General features: G+C 54.4%; 2 protein-coding genes and 1 long non-coding RNA gene across 9 annotated transcripts; 1 reads left to right on the forward strand and 2 right to left on the reverse strand.

The window, feature by feature from the left end:
• Window positions 1–1,727: 1,727 nt before the first annotated feature.
• On the reverse strand, window positions 1,728–11,135 carry ANP32E (acidic nuclear phosphoprotein 32 family member E). 3 transcript variants are annotated; one of them, XM_082073268.1, is made up of 7 exons: window positions 10,840–11,135; window positions 9,257–9,406; window positions 8,756–8,878; window positions 7,722–7,887; window positions 6,822–6,976; window positions 5,898–5,952; window positions 1,728–4,504 (listed from the first exon to the last, which is right to left on the reverse strand). In XM_082073268.1, exons 1-7 carry the CDS (start codon window positions 10,891–10,893, stop codon window positions 4,437–4,439), a joined length of 771 nt encoding a protein of 256 aa, XP_081929394.1. In that variant the 5' UTR covers window positions 10,894–11,135; the 3' UTR covers window positions 1,728–4,436. The 3 variants fall into 3 exon arrangements, with proteins under 3 accessions (XP_081929394.1, XP_081929395.1, XP_081929393.1); XM_082073269.1 differs by having other exon boundaries at window positions 1,728–4,501; window positions 6,822–6,979; XM_082073267.1 differs by having other exon boundaries at window positions 6,822–6,979.
• LOC309450432 lies at window positions 10,071–16,396 on the forward strand. Of its 4 annotated transcripts, XR_014186073.1 has the most exons (6): window positions 11,320–11,412; window positions 12,427–12,674; window positions 13,163–13,373; window positions 13,893–13,945; window positions 15,251–15,583; window positions 16,252–16,396. It is a non-coding gene; the product is annotated as an uncharacterized lncRNA (long non-coding RNA). The 4 variants fall into 4 exon arrangements; XR_014186071.1 differs by lacking the exons at window positions 11,320–11,412; window positions 12,427–12,674 and adding an exon at window positions 10,071–10,193; XR_014186072.1 differs by lacking the exon at window positions 12,427–12,674 and having other exon boundaries at window positions 11,309–11,412.
• LOC309450431 (uncharacterized protein) lies at window positions 13,209–16,525 on the reverse strand (the record flags this gene model as incomplete). Of its 2 annotated transcripts, XM_082073271.1 has the most annotated exons (5): window positions 16,391–16,525; window positions 14,779–14,844; window positions 13,930–14,003; window positions 13,703–13,793; window positions 13,313–13,451 (listed from the first exon to the last, which is right to left on the reverse strand). In XM_082073271.1, the coding sequence occupies exons 1-4, from the start codon at window positions 16,437–16,439 to the stop codon at window positions 13,710–13,712; spliced, it is 273 nt and encodes a 90-aa protein (XP_081929397.1). In that variant the 5' UTR covers window positions 16,440–16,525. The 2 variants fall into 2 exon arrangements, with proteins under 2 accessions (XP_081929396.1, XP_081929397.1); XM_082073270.1 differs by lacking the exon at window positions 13,703–13,793 and having other exon boundaries at window positions 13,209–13,451.
• Between the last annotated feature and the right edge of the window lie 1,248 nt (window positions 16,526–17,773).

Below are 17,773 nucleotides of genomic sequence, written 5' to 3' on the forward strand. Positions count from 1 at the left end.
CTCGTTCTAAAACCCAACCCCGTGGTTTTAGGAGATTAACCTGCTGGTTTCACGGTATCACTTCACACTGGGAATGAGGCGTTTAGCGGGAGCTTTCCTCACCTCTCCACGAGCTGCTCCCAGCGACCTGCCCGCCGGGAAGCGGCGAATCCGCGGCGGGAGGAGCCGCCGGGGACCGGGCATTGTGAGGAAACGGAACGGCCATTATGAGGAAACGGCCATTCTGGGGGAAGCGGCGGCTGAGGGGAACGGCCGCTGTGCAGAGCGGCCGCTGAGGGCACGGCCGCTGTGAGGCACCGGAACGGCCGCTGCGCGCGCGCGGCTGGGCGGGCCCCGGCGAAGGGGCGGAACTGCGGCAAATCTCAGCCAATCAGCGGGCGGGGTTGGCAGCCCGGCCCCTGCTGCCCGGGGCCGGGGGACCCCGTGGGTGCCGGTTTCCCGCTCTCGGCGGGGAGGGGGGTGGCGCCCCCCCACTCGGCGCTCACTGTCCTGATGGGCCGCCCCTGCCCCTGAGGAAGGAAGGGGCGGGGAAGCAGCGCGACTGGAAGGGGGAGATAAGGGCCGGGAGGGGCGGGAATGCGAAGGAAGGGGCGACAGAAGCGCAGCGGGTGAGGAGGAGGAAGGCGCGGGAGGGAGGAACCGCACGGCCGCGGGCTTCCCCTCGCTGCGACAAAATGGAGGGCGGCAGAGCCCCGGGCCGGCTGCGGACAGGGCTGAGGCGGCTCCGGGCGCTGGGGAGCAGGCTTCCCTCCGTCCCTGTGTGTTTACAGCAGAGACGCTGCGGTTCGTGGCGGGTCGCGGGCCGCTCCCCTCACACCGCCCACACAGCGCGTTCTTCTGGTCTTGGAGACGTGCCGGCACAGCACTTCAGTTCTCCTCATCTCCTCTGCCATCCGTGGACCAGAAGGGAATGGCTTGGGTTTAGTTATCTGAAGTATCCCCCAAAGGAACTAAACTTCGGTTAAAAAACAGTCCTAAAGCTCAGGTTCCCCAGTTGGTGCAGAGGGAGCAAGAGGCAAGATGGGGCTTTAACTGAGGCGATTCTTAGGAACACCCCAGAAAACCACCCCCATGTCTTGGCTAATCCCTCATTTAGCAGAAGAAAAGCCTGTTTCGTTACTGCCTGTCTCAAGTGCATCCAGGGGCCGTTTGCCAAGCGCGCTGGACGGAGGCCAAGCTGCAGACAATGCCGGGCGAGCTCCGGGGGAGAAGCTGCTTTTCCAAACCGTGTTCCTGTGGAGGAGAAGCTGCTTTTCCAAACCGTGTTCCTGTGGAGGAGAAGCTGCTTTTCCAAACCGTGTTCCTGCCCGAGGAGAAGCTGCTTTTCCAAACCGTGTTCCTGCCGGAGAAGCTGCTTTTCCAAAGCCGTGTTCCTGCAGAGGAGAAGCTGCTCCCGGAGGGCTGAGGGGACACCGAGGCAGGGCTGGCGAAGAGCAACGCGCAGACAGGCTCCCGAGGCTCGTTTTTGACTCAATGGTATGGATTTCTACGGTCCACAAAAGCCTTGTCAGCTCCAACACTACATTGAACTCATCTGCAAACGCTCCAAGAGAACGCGACATCACTTCGGCTTTTCCACAGCGACTTTCCTCAACATTCCAAGAACTAAAGTACCGCAAAGTCCAAGTTCAAGCCCCAGAAAGCTCCACAATTCCAGAGGTTTCCCCAACAACAGATGAACAATCACCTCTTAGTTGTGTAAGAAATAGATTCTCCACAGCTGCACATACTAAAAGAAGTAATCCAATACAATAGTCTCAATTTATTTGAAATAATTCGGTCTGAAAACTTTTTAATTTAAAATTTACAGCACACGTGGGGAGGAAACATGTTTTGTTACAACTAAAAATTCTCAGAAGAGTGCTGCAGGGTTGTTCTCTTTAATTTAACACTGTCATGGCTTTATTCAAAACACGGTTGCACAAAATCAGTTACTCCAAAGTTTAAGGAAAGAGTTTGATAAGGAACCGAAACACACTATATACATACTGCCATACAAAGAGCATTAAAATAGGACAAAACCTCTACAAAATATAAAACCCACCCTTACATATTTGCATGAAAAGACCACCCACCAAGCAAAAAAGTTTCAAAAGTTAATCTGGAGGCTCTGTGTCACTCATTTGTTTAAAAAAACGCCGTTTAATCGCATGCCAAGCTGACAAATGTGAGACTCTACTTAGATGGTAACGCTGAGGAAAAGACGAAGTTCCGTAGGAAGCGAAGCTCTGTGCCAGGCTCAGCTCTGGAGCCGGAGCAGCCGGGGCCGCCAGGTCGGGCTTAGGAAGCGTTTAAGTCTGCGGGTCCCAGGGAAGCTCTGCCCACCCTGCCCAGTTTAGTCTGGTCCGTCCCATCCGCTCATCCAGTGTCACAACTGGACTCGCTCAAGACCAGCGCTCAAATCACCTTAATCCAGCAAAATAGAGTGGCTTGCTATTTAAAACTGATTTTATATGCATCAGGAAAAGAGCGGTAAGGACAACCCTGACAACGAGGTACTTTAAAGTACGCTTATAAATAATAGGTTCCGATCCCTTGCTGAGACTAAAACAAAACAGCAAAAAGATGGGCAAACAGGTTTGTAGCTGGAAGCTGAGCACAAAGCAAGCGCCTCGAACAGGGCCCCGCGACACGATGGGACTGCACTCACCTACGGCTTCTGTTCGCTCCGGATTCACACGCAAACGCGGGAGCTCAGCCTGCGGCTGCAGATGTGGTTTTACCTCTAGTGTCTTTACAGATATTCATTACAAAACCAAATGCAAGCCCACGGAGTCGGTTATTTCTGAGGATTGCGCGACTCGTTTCCTTCGGGCGCCGTTAGGGGCTGGCGATGCTTTACAGCTACGTGAGAAACTACCCGTTAAGGCTCTAGTTGGGGGAAAAATAACCCAAAAACACACGCACAAGGAATTGGGCTTTGCAGAACTTCAACCCTGCAGTATCTACCCTCGATTTAGAGTTGGAAGTCACGTTTAAATCTGCTAGTGTGTGAAATCCCTATTCGATATTCACAGGTAACCCATCCGGAGGTGACCGGCTCTTCCTTCGGGCCAGGAAACCTCCCTCTCCCCCCAGTTTAATGGCAGCTATTGTCAGCCAAGAGATACAAAAATAAGTCTCTCCAATAAAGCTGTGTGTGATATTTGGTTCAGTACCTACCGTGAAACAATGTCAATTAGTTTGATACCCAGACAACTGCTTTAAACCCCAATCAGGACCGCAAGAGGAACGCTGGGTGCTGAACTTGTTTCGCAGTGGCGCAAACAGAAAACATGGATCCATTGGGGTGCAATTATTGAGACGCGTTGGCCACGATCAGGCTGCTGGACACAAGGCTCGTCTGCGCATCTCCTGCACTTGCGATGGAACAAGCTTCCACAGCCATTCCGTATAAAAACCCTAAACTATGAACTAGTATTGTACACGAACTCAAACGTTTTGCCTGCAACCAGATTTAAAAAGTTTACAAGGTGACCTGCGAAGAAAGAGCAACTTCTGGTCATCTTTCCCCCTTTGGTGATTCTGTAAAAGCGTGGGGGGGTTGTTTGGAAAATAATGTGCTTAAGGAGTTACCCGTTAACTTCTGCACCGAAACGCAGAGATTTTCCAGCCAAATGCCATGATTGCTGCAGAACTCCCAAAACGACAACGCGAGAGCAAAGGGAGCCAAAGTTAACCAAGACTTGTAGCCAGACGGTTGAAATCTACACGTTATTTGCTTTTGTTCATACCTGCAGTGACTATTTTGGAGGAAATGGAAGGATTACAACCCTTTCCGTTTGCCAAGATACCTTCTTGAAGGTATCTAGTGGATATCCCAGCAAACACCACCGGAACAAGCAGGGAAACCCAGGTAGACTTTACAACGCAACACGCAAAACGGGACAGAAGACTTGAAAAATATGACAGGAGTCATGTTTTCAAAGGCTGAAATAAAGGTGTCATCCAGTTGGTGAGTGAAAATAGAATCCCTGCTAAGCTCAGACTAGAGTCTCGTTCCAAAGAGACTGCAATTTGCTGTATAGCATTGTTGAGCTCAGCTTTCTAAGTATAAAAATCTTAAAATCTTGAAGGAAATTCCAATATTAAACCCAGGTGAAGGGGCGTTGAACTCCGGGCTAACGATGACCAACACAGCAAGCGTGTATAAAATTAAACATCTCCAGTCCAAGTCTAGGGGGAAAAACTTGACAATGGCTTCAGTGATTATAGGGCTGAGAATTGTTTTCTACATACAGGTTCACTACCAGGCTATTATATCTTATTTGGAATGATAAAAAGGGCAAGAATAGTAAAACCACACTTCTCCTATAAAAAGTTAACATATTCTCTTCTGTAGGGACATCTATGGTACATGGAGACATACAGATCTGCATAATCACTATTGCGTATTCGGAACTGAAGAGTCTGGTCCTACTGGTGTCTCTACCAAGTTAATCCTCCTCTTCCTCGCCTTCGTCTTCGGGCTCTCGTTTCCTCTTCTCCCCTCGCACGCCCTCTGCTAAGGAAAGAGGGACCAGACATCTCATCAGGTTCTGCTCAGACACCGCAAACCATCATTCTGCTTCAGAGAACCGCAAACCATCATTCTGCTTCAGAGAACGTCACCGGGGCAGCTGTTGTGTGCAGCTGGTGCGCTCGGTGCTGTAACGGCTCTGTGCTGCTTACGGCTCTCAAAAAAGACGCGTTTACAGACTAAATAATTCACACAGGCCATGTTAAACCAAGTTCAAGCTGAGCACGGGATGTTCCATACAGGAAGGGTCAAGATGAAATCGACTGATTAAAGAGTGTTCCTGTTAACACGCACTTGAGATCCCGTTCTCATCTCTCGTGAACTTTTCGGGAGTTGCAAATGCGCTGCCCAGACCCGCGGTTTCTGCGGATACCCCGAGAAAAGGACCCCGTTCTCTCACCAACAACTCGCGGTAACACCTTGGAGCTTGTTCTCGGCACCGCTCCCCGTGGAGCCAGCGGACTGTGCGCCCTTGTGGTGGAACCGGGAAATGCAATTTGCTCCAATCTAATACATTGATTTTCCAGCAGTCATTTCCTGCCTCATTAGCCATCCCGCCCCCCCGCTTTGTTGTCTGAACAGATTCAAAGGCCGTGTTTGTAAAAAGTGAACAATTAGCAGCGCTACATCAGAATTTCAGGTTTTCCATGTCCAAACCCTGCTCCGCTCAGCCCAGCGCACGGGGGGACGGGGCCCAGGCCGGGAGGCGCTCTGGCCTTTATCTGCAGGTTACAGACTCGGAGCTCGGCCTCAGCGTTCACACAGCCCCTGGCTGCTCGGCGGAGCTTAAAGGAGAGTTAAGAACAGGACTAAGTTCCGCAAGACCCGTCAGTTACGCACACTCGCTGCGCGGCGCCTTAGGGCAGCAGGAACACGCGCTGGTTTTGGGGTGAGCTTTTGTGTGCCTGACTTCGGAGCAGTCACTTGTGAAACGGGTGAGTTACAACCCTTCAAAAAAACACCGGAGAGACAAAATGTGCCCAGAGTCCTGAGCTGAGCCATGGGACAGGAGTTCGGCTCCTCAGGGCTCCTCCTCAAGCCGAAAAATAACATCTGCAAAATCTACACAAGAGTCCCTGTCCAGGTTGGGAAATGAAGCCTGTGGAGGAGATGGACTGTCACTTCAGAAACTGCCTCAACGGGAGACTTTGAAAACTGGCATTTCTTCCATGGTTTTATTTGACCAGCGAGGAGACAAAAAATACCAAGCGCCGCACAGCTACCTGATGAGCTGCCCAAGCTCTCGCTAAAACCCATCCTAAAATACTTCACGTACCTTCAGAAACAGCCCAAACCCCGACTGACGCCGTTCAACTGCTCGGCACACGCAGGCAAAGAATCAATTTCAAGCATAACTTCAATAACTTGGAGAACTTACCTTCTTCCTCCTCATCGCCTCCTTCTTCAACGTAGTCATCGTCGTCATCTTCATCCTTGACAAAAAGCGGGAGATATCGTTACCGTTGCTGTTTATCGGGTGCTGCTGACAGGCTGATCCTGAGCAGAAACTCCAAAACCGCCACCAGCTCTGGTCAGGGTCACGTCCCACATGTGCTGGTTGTTACTGGGCGCCGGTGCAAGGACGGGCAGCCCCACGTGTCACCTCCCAGCCGCTTATCGGCTGGCCCGGTATTTTAATTTCCTTTTTAATTGCAAAATGAACTGAAGAGGCCACGACAGCAAACAGACAACACACACCTTTGGTGTTCCTTCTCACCCACTGGTGTTAAAGGCCAAGGAAGGCGAGAAAGAACTGTTAATATCCTCACAAAATCATTGTTTCTATGTCAAATGAATGGAGTTGTTGGGGTTTTTCCTCTTTTAAAGCTGATATAAACCAAATAACAACGGGCAGCCTCGGGAAATTCACGAGTGGTGCAGGATCCCTGCCCCACGGGCACGGCGTGCGGCCGCGGGGACACTCAGCTCCCGCTGCTCTGCCCACCTGGGTCACATTCTGCACGCAGGGTGAGGGAACAAGTCACAGTGTGAACTATCTGAGCGCCCGGCGGCGTTGGCCCTTCGAACACGGAGTTAAACACCACGCTGGATTCACTCATCGCGATTAGAACGGTACGTGATTTGCGCTTTGAAAATCCAGACTAGATCTCTTTCTGAACTTGACTAAGTTACAGGTAGTTTCGCAGCGCTGGGGAGAACGGCTCCATATGCTCCAGGAACAAAGCGGCTTCGCCGTTCTGCCCCGGGAAGGGCTGGGACTAAAGGGACCTTGGAGAGTAGCACCAAATCTGCGGGTGGTTTCTCCTCATCTCTTGGATTTGCTCTATTTGACAAACTTTACCTGAATCTCTTCCTTCATCAGGTAGGAAAGACCAACTTCCTCCTCCTCTTCTCCCTCCCCCAACTCGGAGCCGCCGTCGTCTTCATCGTCTTCCTCTTCGTACTCTCCGGGAGGCCCAGCTTCATCCTCATCCTCATCCTCGTCGTCTTCGTCTCCTTCTGGAACGACGGACACACTTAGACGCTACAAGTTAAGTTGGGTTAACTCCTCCTCACACAAGTTTGCACCCCGGCTCGCTCCAGCTGGAACGCTTCTCTCCATTTTTAATGCAGGCAGCATGTGGGTAACGAGCGGGATTTTAATCAAGTTAAATATTTATTTTAATCCATTTCCCTGAAGAAAGGCCCCCGACGTTTGCACATCGCCCGCTGCAGGCACCGTCCTCCCGCCTGCAGCAGCTCCGCACGCGAGCGCCCGCGAGCGAGCTGGAAACGCGCCTCGTGGAAGGGAAAGAGCTTTGCTATAGAATCAAACCCTAAACTATTTAAAACTAACCCACCCTATCGCCTTCTCCTGTTATTTAATCACTCGCTAGTCACTATGAAACACCTACAGCTCCAAAGAGATTCTCTCCCATTCCACGTCAGCGTCTGGAGCATCTCATCACTTTCAGTTGAGCGAATTACAAGAAATGACAAGGTGATTCAGCACCTTAATTCGTTTTCAAGTTAATAACCTATTAATCTACTTTTAAATACTGGGTTTATTTCCACATTCCAAGTATAGACTCTGGATTCACTGCGGTCTTTGAAACACAGGCCCCAGAACGGGATGTGTCTGAGTACTCGGCAGCAAAGCCCTTACACAAACCAGTCAAATTACAGTTTTTCACCCCAAATCACGTCTGGCCCCTCGCTTTGTACCACTCAGTAGTTCTAGAAGTTGTAGCCAGTTTTTTACCCTCATCGTCATCATCTTCCGAGTCGGGCGCCTCGTTGTCCTCCTGATCGAAGCCGTCCAGGTAGGTGATCTGCTGCAGCAGCTCGAAGATGCTGTCCCTGTAATCCTCCAGGTTCGTGATCTCACAGTTGAACAGGTCAAGGCTCTTCAAGTTCTTGAGATTTTGCTGAAAATAAACCCAAAAGAGGTTTTTTCCCCCCTATTTCCTGATTGCGGCACTCGAGGTTCCACGGAGCCCTACGGGACGGGGTTCGTCCCGTCCCTTGTCTCTGCAGCGGTTTGCTCCCCACAACTCCCACCCACACCAACAACCGATGGCGCTCTGGCGGCACCACTGGCACCCAACGCCCCCTCGGCGCCCTGACCACGGTTTTGGGGTCGTTTGCTGTTTGTTCGGGCAATCGCGGCCACGATCGCTCCGCAGTTGGACTCATTTCACTACGGCACCTTGCGAGGGCAGATTTCCAACCACCGTTTCTCAACAATCCGGATGAGTTTTTCTCTCACCTTTCCGACTTTGCCCACGTCCAGAACGCGCCGCCTGCCTGGCCTGGCAAGATCGAAACCCTGCTCCTCTAAAGCACCGTCCCTGCTTTAATTCTGGGTTCAAACACCATTAAAGTAGATGGAGAATCTTTATGAGCACTTTTAAAAATCTGCAGCCTGTGTCTAAGTCCTAAAAAGCCCCGATCAGCTAGAAAAACGGGAGTGAAACAACTTGGCTTTTATTTCCAAGATGAAGCAGAAGCTCCAAAACGCCCTCAGCCCGTCCTGCTCCGAACAGAGGGAGCTGGACAGCGGCACATCCACAGGGACCGGCACTAATCACCGCCGCATTTAATTAATCCCGCCAGGACCAGCCACAAGAGCGACAAAGCCAAAGGGTCGCACCACCCGTTTCACCGCTCGACAGAGCCACTCGCGCCCAGCCCTCCCAGCTCTTTGCACCGTTCCGTTGCAAGAAACATTAAATTCGTTAATTCTTGATTGAAAAGATAGCATTGAATGGACCGAAAGTTTCGATTTGTACTCACAAGAGCTTCCACAGTGCCGAGATCTTTGATTTTGTTGCCGCTAAGGTTGAGATAGGTGAGATTTGGACACCGCTCCGCCAGCACCTCCAGCCCTCCTGAAATGACGTTGTCGCTCAATTCCAACTGTTACACAGAAAAAGATTAATCAATTAAACCATCAAACGCTTGGCTTTTTACCATCGGAACCAAACCGCATCGTTTCGAACCGCTCGCTCTTTAACCCAAGAGTTTAATCACAAAGTTCCAACACGAATCCAACCAGTCCCACAAGTCAGCGAGCGCTCATCGCGTTGAGCTTCGCCTGCCAAAAAGTGACTTTACTTTGAGAATTATTAAGTATTCTTTAAAACTTTGCGGGTTTGCTACTTGGATTTTAAGTTAGGATTAGCATTTATTGTCCTAGGACCCTAGGCCAGGCCCCACTTGGCCGTAATTAACTGGAGATACCCAAGGCAATTTGAGATGTTAAATTAAGCAACTGAAGCCAAGGGATGGACGTACCTTTCGGAGCTTGCTGAGCGTGGGGAGCTTGGCCAGCGACGTGAGCTCCACGTTGGCCATGCTGAGGAACTCCAGCTCCTTGAAGGAGTCGCTCAGCCCCTCGATCTCGCCGTTGCTGGAGCGGCAGTTGTCCAGCACCAGCTCCGTCACCTTCCAACGGGACACAAACCGCTCGTCAGCCCGACCGGCCCCGAACCCCACGGCTCCGCTGAACCGGCGCGGGGACCGGCAAAGAGCTGCTGGCTGGAAATTTAGGGCAGACTCGTGGTCCAAAATCACTGACACCCGCCTATTGGAATTAAGAAACGCAACGGCTTCTGGTTCCCCGGAGCGTCCTGCGCCACCGACACTTCTGCCTCTCGAACACAAGTGAACCGCTCATTTGTTTCTAAAACTCTAATAATTCAATGGTGCAGCTCCAAACCGTCCCGTTCTGCCCGAACCCCAAACCCTCTGGCCCCAGGAGCGAGTTGTGCAGGTTAATTAAAGCCAAATTAAATAACTCCCTCGTGCCAAAGCCACGAACACGGCGAGATAATCGATCCAGGCCGCGTACTTTGACAAGCGGTAACAAGAGCACCCGACTCATCTGAACTATTTTATCTCCAGCGGAACATACCACTCATTAGCGAGGCCGCTAACGAAGCGACCGGACACTTTTAAATAAGAACATTTTAAGAAGCCTCCGAGGGGCCCAATTTCCCAGCCCTGAGTCAAATCTCACTGGTTTTTATGGACTTTTAGCAGAAAACGCAGCTCCAAACAAGCCCCGAGTTCCAGGTGTTCAGAGCTTCGCCAGAGGCCGCTCAGGTACCAGCGGGACACGCGCCCTTTGGGAAATGCACCGGGTTAGGCGCTTTTTCCCCCAAAAACGCCCCCCACCAGTCAAGTGACCCCCAAGCGGCAGCGACGTGTCCGGACTCCGCTCCAGGCGCTGGTTTGTGCTTGTTTGTTATTTTTTCTCTTCTCACCGACCCCAATACAAGCCCAGAAACACGAGTGGGGCTCCGGGGGGGGGGGGGGGGGGGGGCGGGCGCTCACGTGAGCTCCCAAATTTCCAGGTTTTTGGGTGTTTTTTTTTTAGTATTCTTCCAAAGGAACGGGAAGTTGGAGGCAGAGGGACGCGGGTTAATCTGGGGGTGGGGTTTGGGTTTGGGGGGGGACCCCCCCCGGGTCTCCCCATCGCGCGCCCGGCGGGAAGGAGCAGAGAAAAAATAATAATTACGTAAATGTAATAATTAAAGAAAAATCCGAGGGCAGGGTGGAGGGCGCGCCCGTGACCTGTTTACTCGCAAGTTGGCGGCGCGGGATTAACGGCGGGTGCGGGTCGGGGACCCGCCCGCGCCCCCCGGCCCAACTTCGGGGGGGGGGCCCAGGGGCGACCCCGCGGCGGGAAGTTGGCGGGAAGCGGGGGGGACGCGGGTCCCGCCGCTCCGGGGCCGCCGCTTCCGCCCGCGCCCCGCGGGGCTCCTGCGCCACGCTTGACCCAGATTCGGCGGCGCCGCCGGGCCCGCCTGGCCTGAGGCGGCCGAGCCCGGCCGAGCGGGGGCGGGAGCGCGGCCCGCCGCCCCGCCGCCCCTCACCTTCTCGGGGGCCCGGTTCCGCAACTCCAGGATGATGCGCTTCTTCATCTCCATCGCTCCCCCCCCTCCTCCCGCGGCGCCGCACTAGCGAGGGAGGGCGAGCGGGTGACCGGCCGCGGAGTGGCGGGGGCGGCCGCGGCCGGGAGGCAGAGGCGGGAGTGGGGAGGGGAACGCCGCGGGCAGCCGCCGCCGCCCCGCTCCGCACGCAGCTCCGGCCCCGTCAATGGCCGCTCGCACACTGAACCTCCATGACATGGCGCATGGCGCCCCCTCCCAGCGCCACGCCCCCGCCCCAGGGCGGGGCTTCCTCCGCGCCACCGCCCTTCTCATTGGGCCCGCCGCGCCGCGGGGGGCGCCGCGCCATTGGCTGACCGCGCTGCCCGTCCGGCGGCGCGGCCGTTTAAAGGCGGGGAAAAAAGCGCGGAGAGGGCGCGGTTTGCCTTTTCGCGCGCGCGGGGGCTGGTGGGAGCGCCGCGCCGGAGCACGTGGTGGCGGGGCCGTCACGCGTGGGGCTGCGCGCGGCGCGGCCGGGCGCGCGGGGAGGCGGCATTTTGCGCGTGGCGCTTTGCACGCGTGCGTGGGGCGGGGGCTGCGGGGCCGGTTACACCGGGGGGGCCGGTTACACTGGGGGGGCCGCGGCGCTTCCAGGGGCGGGTTCCACGCTGTGTCTCCTGTCGTGCGGGGCTGCGGGGGGCGCTTTGCGTGTCCAGTCGCGGCGCTGTGAGCTGCTCGCGAGGTTTGCGCTCCCCGCTCCCTCCCGCGGGGGGATGTTGCGTCCGCTGCTGCACGGTGGCGCGGGGGGGGGTGCGTGGGCGCCTGCGTGTCCTGGCGGGGTGTTCGCTCCATGCAGCGGTTTGCAGGCGGGGGATTACACGGGGGATCTTGCAGGAGGGGTTTCGCATGCAGGGCTGCAAGCAGAGGTGCACAGCGAGTGTTGACCCCACACAGTGGGACTTTGCACCGAGCTTTCCTGCACGGGGAACCGCAGGCAAGTTTTTGCATGCGGGGCTTTGCACGCCTGGCTGCGTGGGCTGCAGGTGGGGGTTTGCACGCCGGGGGTTCCACCCTCTCCTGCAGGCAAAGGGGGCGCTGAGACAGGCGCTGCCCAGCCCGGCCCGTGCTGGCAGAGCCGCTCTGGCGCGTCCCCCGCGTGTGCAGCTCAGCGGGGCAGAGCAGAGCAGGGCTCACCGCAACCCGCAGCGCCGCGCTGGGCGCTCCGCTTCACGTTCTGGTGCTGCCGCTGCCCTGGTTGCGCCTCCTCGCCAAAGGTTCCCCGGCCCTGCCACAATTAGATGATGTAAAAACTCCTCCGATGTGGAAATGTGCAGGGGGGACGTGACACCAAAGCAGAACCTGCTGGGTCTGGGCTTCTGCAAAGCTGCCGCCCTTGCTGTTAATTTGCATTATTTTATGTTAATATGCACAAAACCAGCTTTGCAGATATATCACGGGAAGTAGATGCAGGAGCAAACAGCCGTGCAGCTGCGTAATTCTTTAATTTGGAGCTGTATACGGTTTATATACATCTGGAAACATGGAAAACTTCTGCTGTTTAAAGCTCAATGATATTTGCTTATTTATTTAAAGCTCCGCTCCTGGAAGATGCTGCTCGGCGGCCGCCGAATCACGCACCCCAGTGCCGAGCCAGCGTTGGCCCCTCTGAGACAAGCAATTCTAAATATTTATACGTTAATTCTTTTAACCGGGAGACATAAACAGCCGGAGATTTTGGCAACTCAGTGGCAGAACAAAAAAGAAGCAACACGTGAATCTGCTGGTCCGTTCGACTTCGTGTAAACCCAGCGGAGCAAATATTTCCTGTTTCAGGAGCGAACGTGAGGGTTCAGCTGGTGCTCTGGTTACTTGAGAAGGGGTTAAAAATGGGCTCAGAAACACCCAATCCAGGCCATATTTGGTCTGGAAGGTGGTTTGGTTTATTTGAGGGGGTCTCGAATGCGAAGTCGCCCACAGATGGAGGAAAAGCAAGGGGGGGTTTTGCTGAAAGGATGTGTTGAGATGCTGCTCGAGGTTCTAAGGTCACACCATCCTCACCCTAAAACAGAGGGTTGTGAACCCTGAGCGCACGAGCAGCACAATTGATTTCTCCAAAGGATTTGATAAGGAAACACCAGGGACCTTGAGGGACCTTCTTGGCCGGGGCAGGTTTGCAGAACCGGAGGGAAATCCTCTTTGTGCTCAAGCAGCTTATCCCGGGAGGTGTGCGAGCTCCCCGAGGCAGAGCCGGGCGCTTTGGGGCCGGGGCTGCAGCGTCACGCCAGAGACCAAACACTGATTGTTAGTGATGTGTTTATTTTATTGGCAGGAGTTCATATTTACAACAGAATCGTAGGAAATGGGAAGGGACCGAGTCATTCCAAAGCTCCTCGGCGCTCGCTCGACGTTTCTGTCGCCGCCGTGGGCTGGAAACCGGGGCCGTGAAGTCGCGATGGCGCTGAAAGCGGAGGCGTCGCTGCCAGCGCGGTGACCGGTGTCTGTTCCGTTCGCTGCTCCCGGCTCCGTAATGAGGGGAAAAGGTGAGGAAGCGCTGCCACGTCCTCCCATTGTGTTCCCAGCTGCACTGTGGGATTTGGGTGCACCTGGGGGCCAGAGAGCTGGAAAAGAAGGGATTTGGGGCTTTGAGCAGCGAAGGCGCCTGGAGCTGAGCTGGAAGGGTCTTCGCACCCTTGGGTGCCTTGCCAAAATACCCAAAAGCGTCTTTTTCAGGTCGTTAGCAATGCAAAGCTGCGCAGGTTGTCCCCGGCGGGGTTTAGTGGCGTTTCAGTGGCTTTGCAAAGCCGCAGGAATTGAGCTTCCCCGCTTCACAATGATCTGGAGGCGGGTGTTGGGGCCCGCGGGTCCGTACCTTGGGGTCAGAGCAGCAGGCGCAGGAGGGCGAGCAGGACGAGCAGCGGGAGGTGGCAGCGCAGGGCCGGCCCCAGCGACTCCTGCAGCTCCTGAAACCGAGCAGCAAACCGCCCGCCGTCAGCGCCCCGAGACCAGCCCCGACCCCCCGCTCCGCGCTGACCGTGCCTCTCCGGTTATTTGTGCCACAGGCACCGCTTGTTGGGAAATGGGAGGAAAAGGACTCACCTCGTCGGGATACATGGTGGGTATTAACGTGGTGTTGTCCGAGTAATATTCTACTGTTGCGTACAAGTAATCACCTGCAATTAGAGCGTTGTCCTGATGAGTCTGCGTGAGTATCGAGTATAACGAGGCATCAGACCCACTCAAGCTATTCTATTCATATCAATTAAGACCCAGCGTTGATTCTAGAGGTTGGAAACTGAATTTAGAGGTGGGGCCGCGTGAGCAGCGACGGCAGCGGCTGCGCCAGGGCTTTACTGGGCAGCAATCAGAGCGCAGCTCTGCCCAGGAGCATCTCCCAGGGCTGTTCTGCCCCTCGTGCATTTCAATAACTATTTTTACCTCGACAAGAGGTGATTTCAGACAATCACAAGAGCCCTGGGGGCAGAAAAACACCTTTTAATGCTGCTTTTAACCTTGCTCACGTTTTACACTGCCCTGCTCCAAGCATCGCTGAATTTATAGCGGCTGGACCTATGAGGGGACATATTTCCTTAGATGGTGACATTATTACCAGGTGGCATTTCCCCTCTGAATAACCAACATAATTCAGATTAATCCCAATAACTCGGTTAATTAACTGCTGCTTGGCCTGGGCGCCCTGGAACCAGCCGCACGGAGCCGGTTCATCAAACCCTCGTCATTTATCCTGGTTTAATTGAACAGGTATTCCTGCAGAGCTCTGATGTCGGGAGGCCCTGGGCAACCCCTTCATCTCCTTTTTCCTCCGAGCTGAAATCTCAGCGGTTTTCGGCGCCTCCGCATCGCTCGCGATGGGCAAAGCGCCATTTCTGACCCCGTGTGTTCCATCGTCCCCGCGGGACTCGCGGAAAACAAGGCAAAGTTTCTCACCGAAGCGCGAGGCGTAGTCGTACAGGAACTCGCTGAGCTCCTCGTCGTCCGCCGCCTCGGCCGCCCCTGCAACAGACACACAAACGGCTCGAGAGGAGAGTTTGGCTCCCTGGGGTCGCTATAAATAGGTTTGTGGATGGATAAGTCACGTCCAGGCGCTCGCTTCCCTTTTCCACACACAGCCGGGTGCTCTTCCTTTCGGGCCCTTATAAAGCAGCTTAATAATTGGGGATATTACTGTTATAATAATTGCATATTCATGGCTTATACAATAAGAGAGTCGTCATAATAAGATGATAGTCGTCATAATAAGATGATAGTCGTCATAATAAGATGATAGTCATAGTAGAAGATACGTTATAATGCTTGTATGTGTTCTTATGTGCTCATATATAAACAGAATATTAATGATAGTCTTAATATTCTAAGTTGTGCTCTTACTAACACTAACGATGCTGTTAATTGTGCTCAGGGCCAGCGGTGGATCCAGGTACCAGCTCTCAAGCTTTTCACCATTTCTCCGCATCCCAAACCTCTGGAAATTGCCCCAAACCGGCGCCCCAGCTCGAGGTCTCAGCACCAGCCCAACGTGGGACCCGCTCGCCCCGCCGCCCCCAGAGCTTTTGGGGCAGTTCAGCCCGAAGCGGGGAGGCACTCGGCCCTTCCCACGCTCCGGCGCCCCCGGCTCCTCCTCCGCCGCTTCGCTGGGAACGTTCCTCCCCGTTTATTTTCACTGGAGCCGCGCTAAGAAAAATACCGCGGGGGAGCAGCTGGAAAGTGCGACCCCTCCGAACCCCCTTCGCGGGTGCGTGCGGCCCTAATTCACTGCAGGGTAATTAGGCAGCTCCGGGGCTTTCCTCCTGGAGTCACCCCAAGCGCCCACCTCGTACTTCAGGAAATCCTGTTTACTTTAGTCTGGTCTATTTATCCCTTGCCTGGGTCTCCCTTAATCACTCCCAGCTGCGTATCGTGAATTATTGTGCGTGCGAGATGGGAAACGTTATTATCAGATTGCATTGTCTGAGCGCAGCCCGGGTCCTCCAGACACAGCCCGGATCCTGCAAAAATAGGCTCGATCCTCCAAAACCACGCTTTAGAACCCAAAGCCACACTTCAGGCTCCAAACACACTCTGTGTTCTTGGCTATAGTCTCCAGAAACACACTTTATTCTCCAGAAACACACTTTATTCCCCAGCCTGGGTTCTCCAAACACACTCTATATTCTTGGCTATATTCTCCCCAAACACCCTGTATTCCCCAGCTTATATTCTCTGTATATTCTCCCCAAACACCCTGTATTCCCCAGCCTATATTCTCCAAACACACTCTATATTCTCTCTATATTCTCCCCAGCACCCTGTATTCCCCAGCCTATATTCTCCAAACACAGCCTATATTCTCTCTATATTCCCCCAAAACGCACTTTCCCATCACTTTTACTAATTGCATCACGTTTTCCTTTTGCTCCCCAGTGTCCCAGCGAACACCCCGCGATCCGCAGGCTCCGGCCCCCGCCCGGCAGCACCGCAGCAGAAACCACCCTCGACAGGCGATTAAACGGAATTACGAGCTGGGAAAAAACCAAGAACCAAATGAGAGGAACATATTTACCCGGTAAGAGCCGCAGGAGCAAGAGGAGCGCGATGAAGAGGCTCGTCATGGTGCGGCCGGTGCGGCGCCGGAGCGCCGTGGGGCAGGAAATGACAGCTGGAGGGCCGGGCGCGCCGCGATTCGCCGCGCGGGGGCTGCTGCGGACGGACCGACGGCCGGCCGGACCGACGGCCGTGGTGCGGGAGGGTCGCTCGCTGTGCCGGGATTGATCTCCCGGCCGTTCCGTTGCGAACCCCGGGAAGTTCGTTCCCCGGGGAGGGTTCAGTCAGCGAATGGTTTGGATTGTAAGGGAGTAAATGCGAGTTGTTACCAGCGAGTCCTCCGCGGGGGCGGGTTATCAATTATTCACTATTTCTTATTCCTTTGGAGCGGATCGAACCCCCCGGCCGGGCTGGTTTAGGCGCGCGGGCGCTGCTTTGGGTGCATCACAACTTCACCTGCTGGTTTTCCTCTTTTCTCTCAAAATGACCCCAGGAGATGTTTCTGGGAAGAGAAACAGGTAGAGGAAGAAACTCCAAGTGTTCCGCTTTGCGGGAAAAGCCGACACCGGAAAAGGTGACGTGATGCTGGTGGCAACTGGTGTGGACTGGGGAGTGGAAGGAGCAGGAGGTACATTAGGCGGGACTAAACTGGTGTAAAACCGGTTCCAGAGCAGCTCGCACAACGATATAAATCCATTTTTGGCGTGGAAAACTAGACATTTCACCCAAGACGGTTTGTTCTTCCAAGTGGTGCGTGTGTGACGCTGGGATTTGGGGGCTGGAGGATGGAGCTGGGCAAACCGAGCCTAAGCAAGACCCGGCTTAAAGAGAGGAGCTTCATTTTGAGACAGAAGGAAGGTTTACCTGGCCAGAGATTGACTTGCCAGGTGCAGCCCCGGTCGTCACCGTCCAGGCACCTTCTCCCTGTCTTAAAAACCAGTTCCAGCCCCACATTTCTGGGTTTTGCCCCCGCCAGGGTCCCGGCCCCGCGGGCCGGGGCTGCCGAGTTCCCTCAGCCGCTGGGAAACGGAAGCGGGAGCTTAATGACAAACAGCTGCGCTAAGCCCGGACTAAGGGGGGCACGGGCTGCGGGGGGGGCGGGATAAACCAGGGCGGGGAAATAAACCACAGCGAGGGGGGATAAACCGTGGGGGGAAGGAATAAAGCACGGGCTTCTCCAGCCTTGCGCTGGGAGTTTTAAACCAAGCTTTGCTGTTGGTTTTAAACCAAGGATCCCAAGGGATTTTAAGGCAAGGATTTCTAGTGATTTTAAGCCAAGCTTTGCTATTGATTTTAAGCCAAGGATTCCTATGGATTTTAAGCCGGGGATTCCTATGGATATTAAGCCAAGGATTCCTATGGATATTAAGCCAAGGATTCCTATGGATATTAAGCCAAGGAT

The sequence above is a fragment of the Streptopelia decaocto genome, assembly GCF_964273445.1.
Source record: "Streptopelia decaocto genome assembly, chromosome: 26".
Lineage (NCBI taxonomy): Eukaryota > Metazoa > Chordata > Aves > Columbiformes > Columbidae > Streptopelia > Streptopelia decaocto.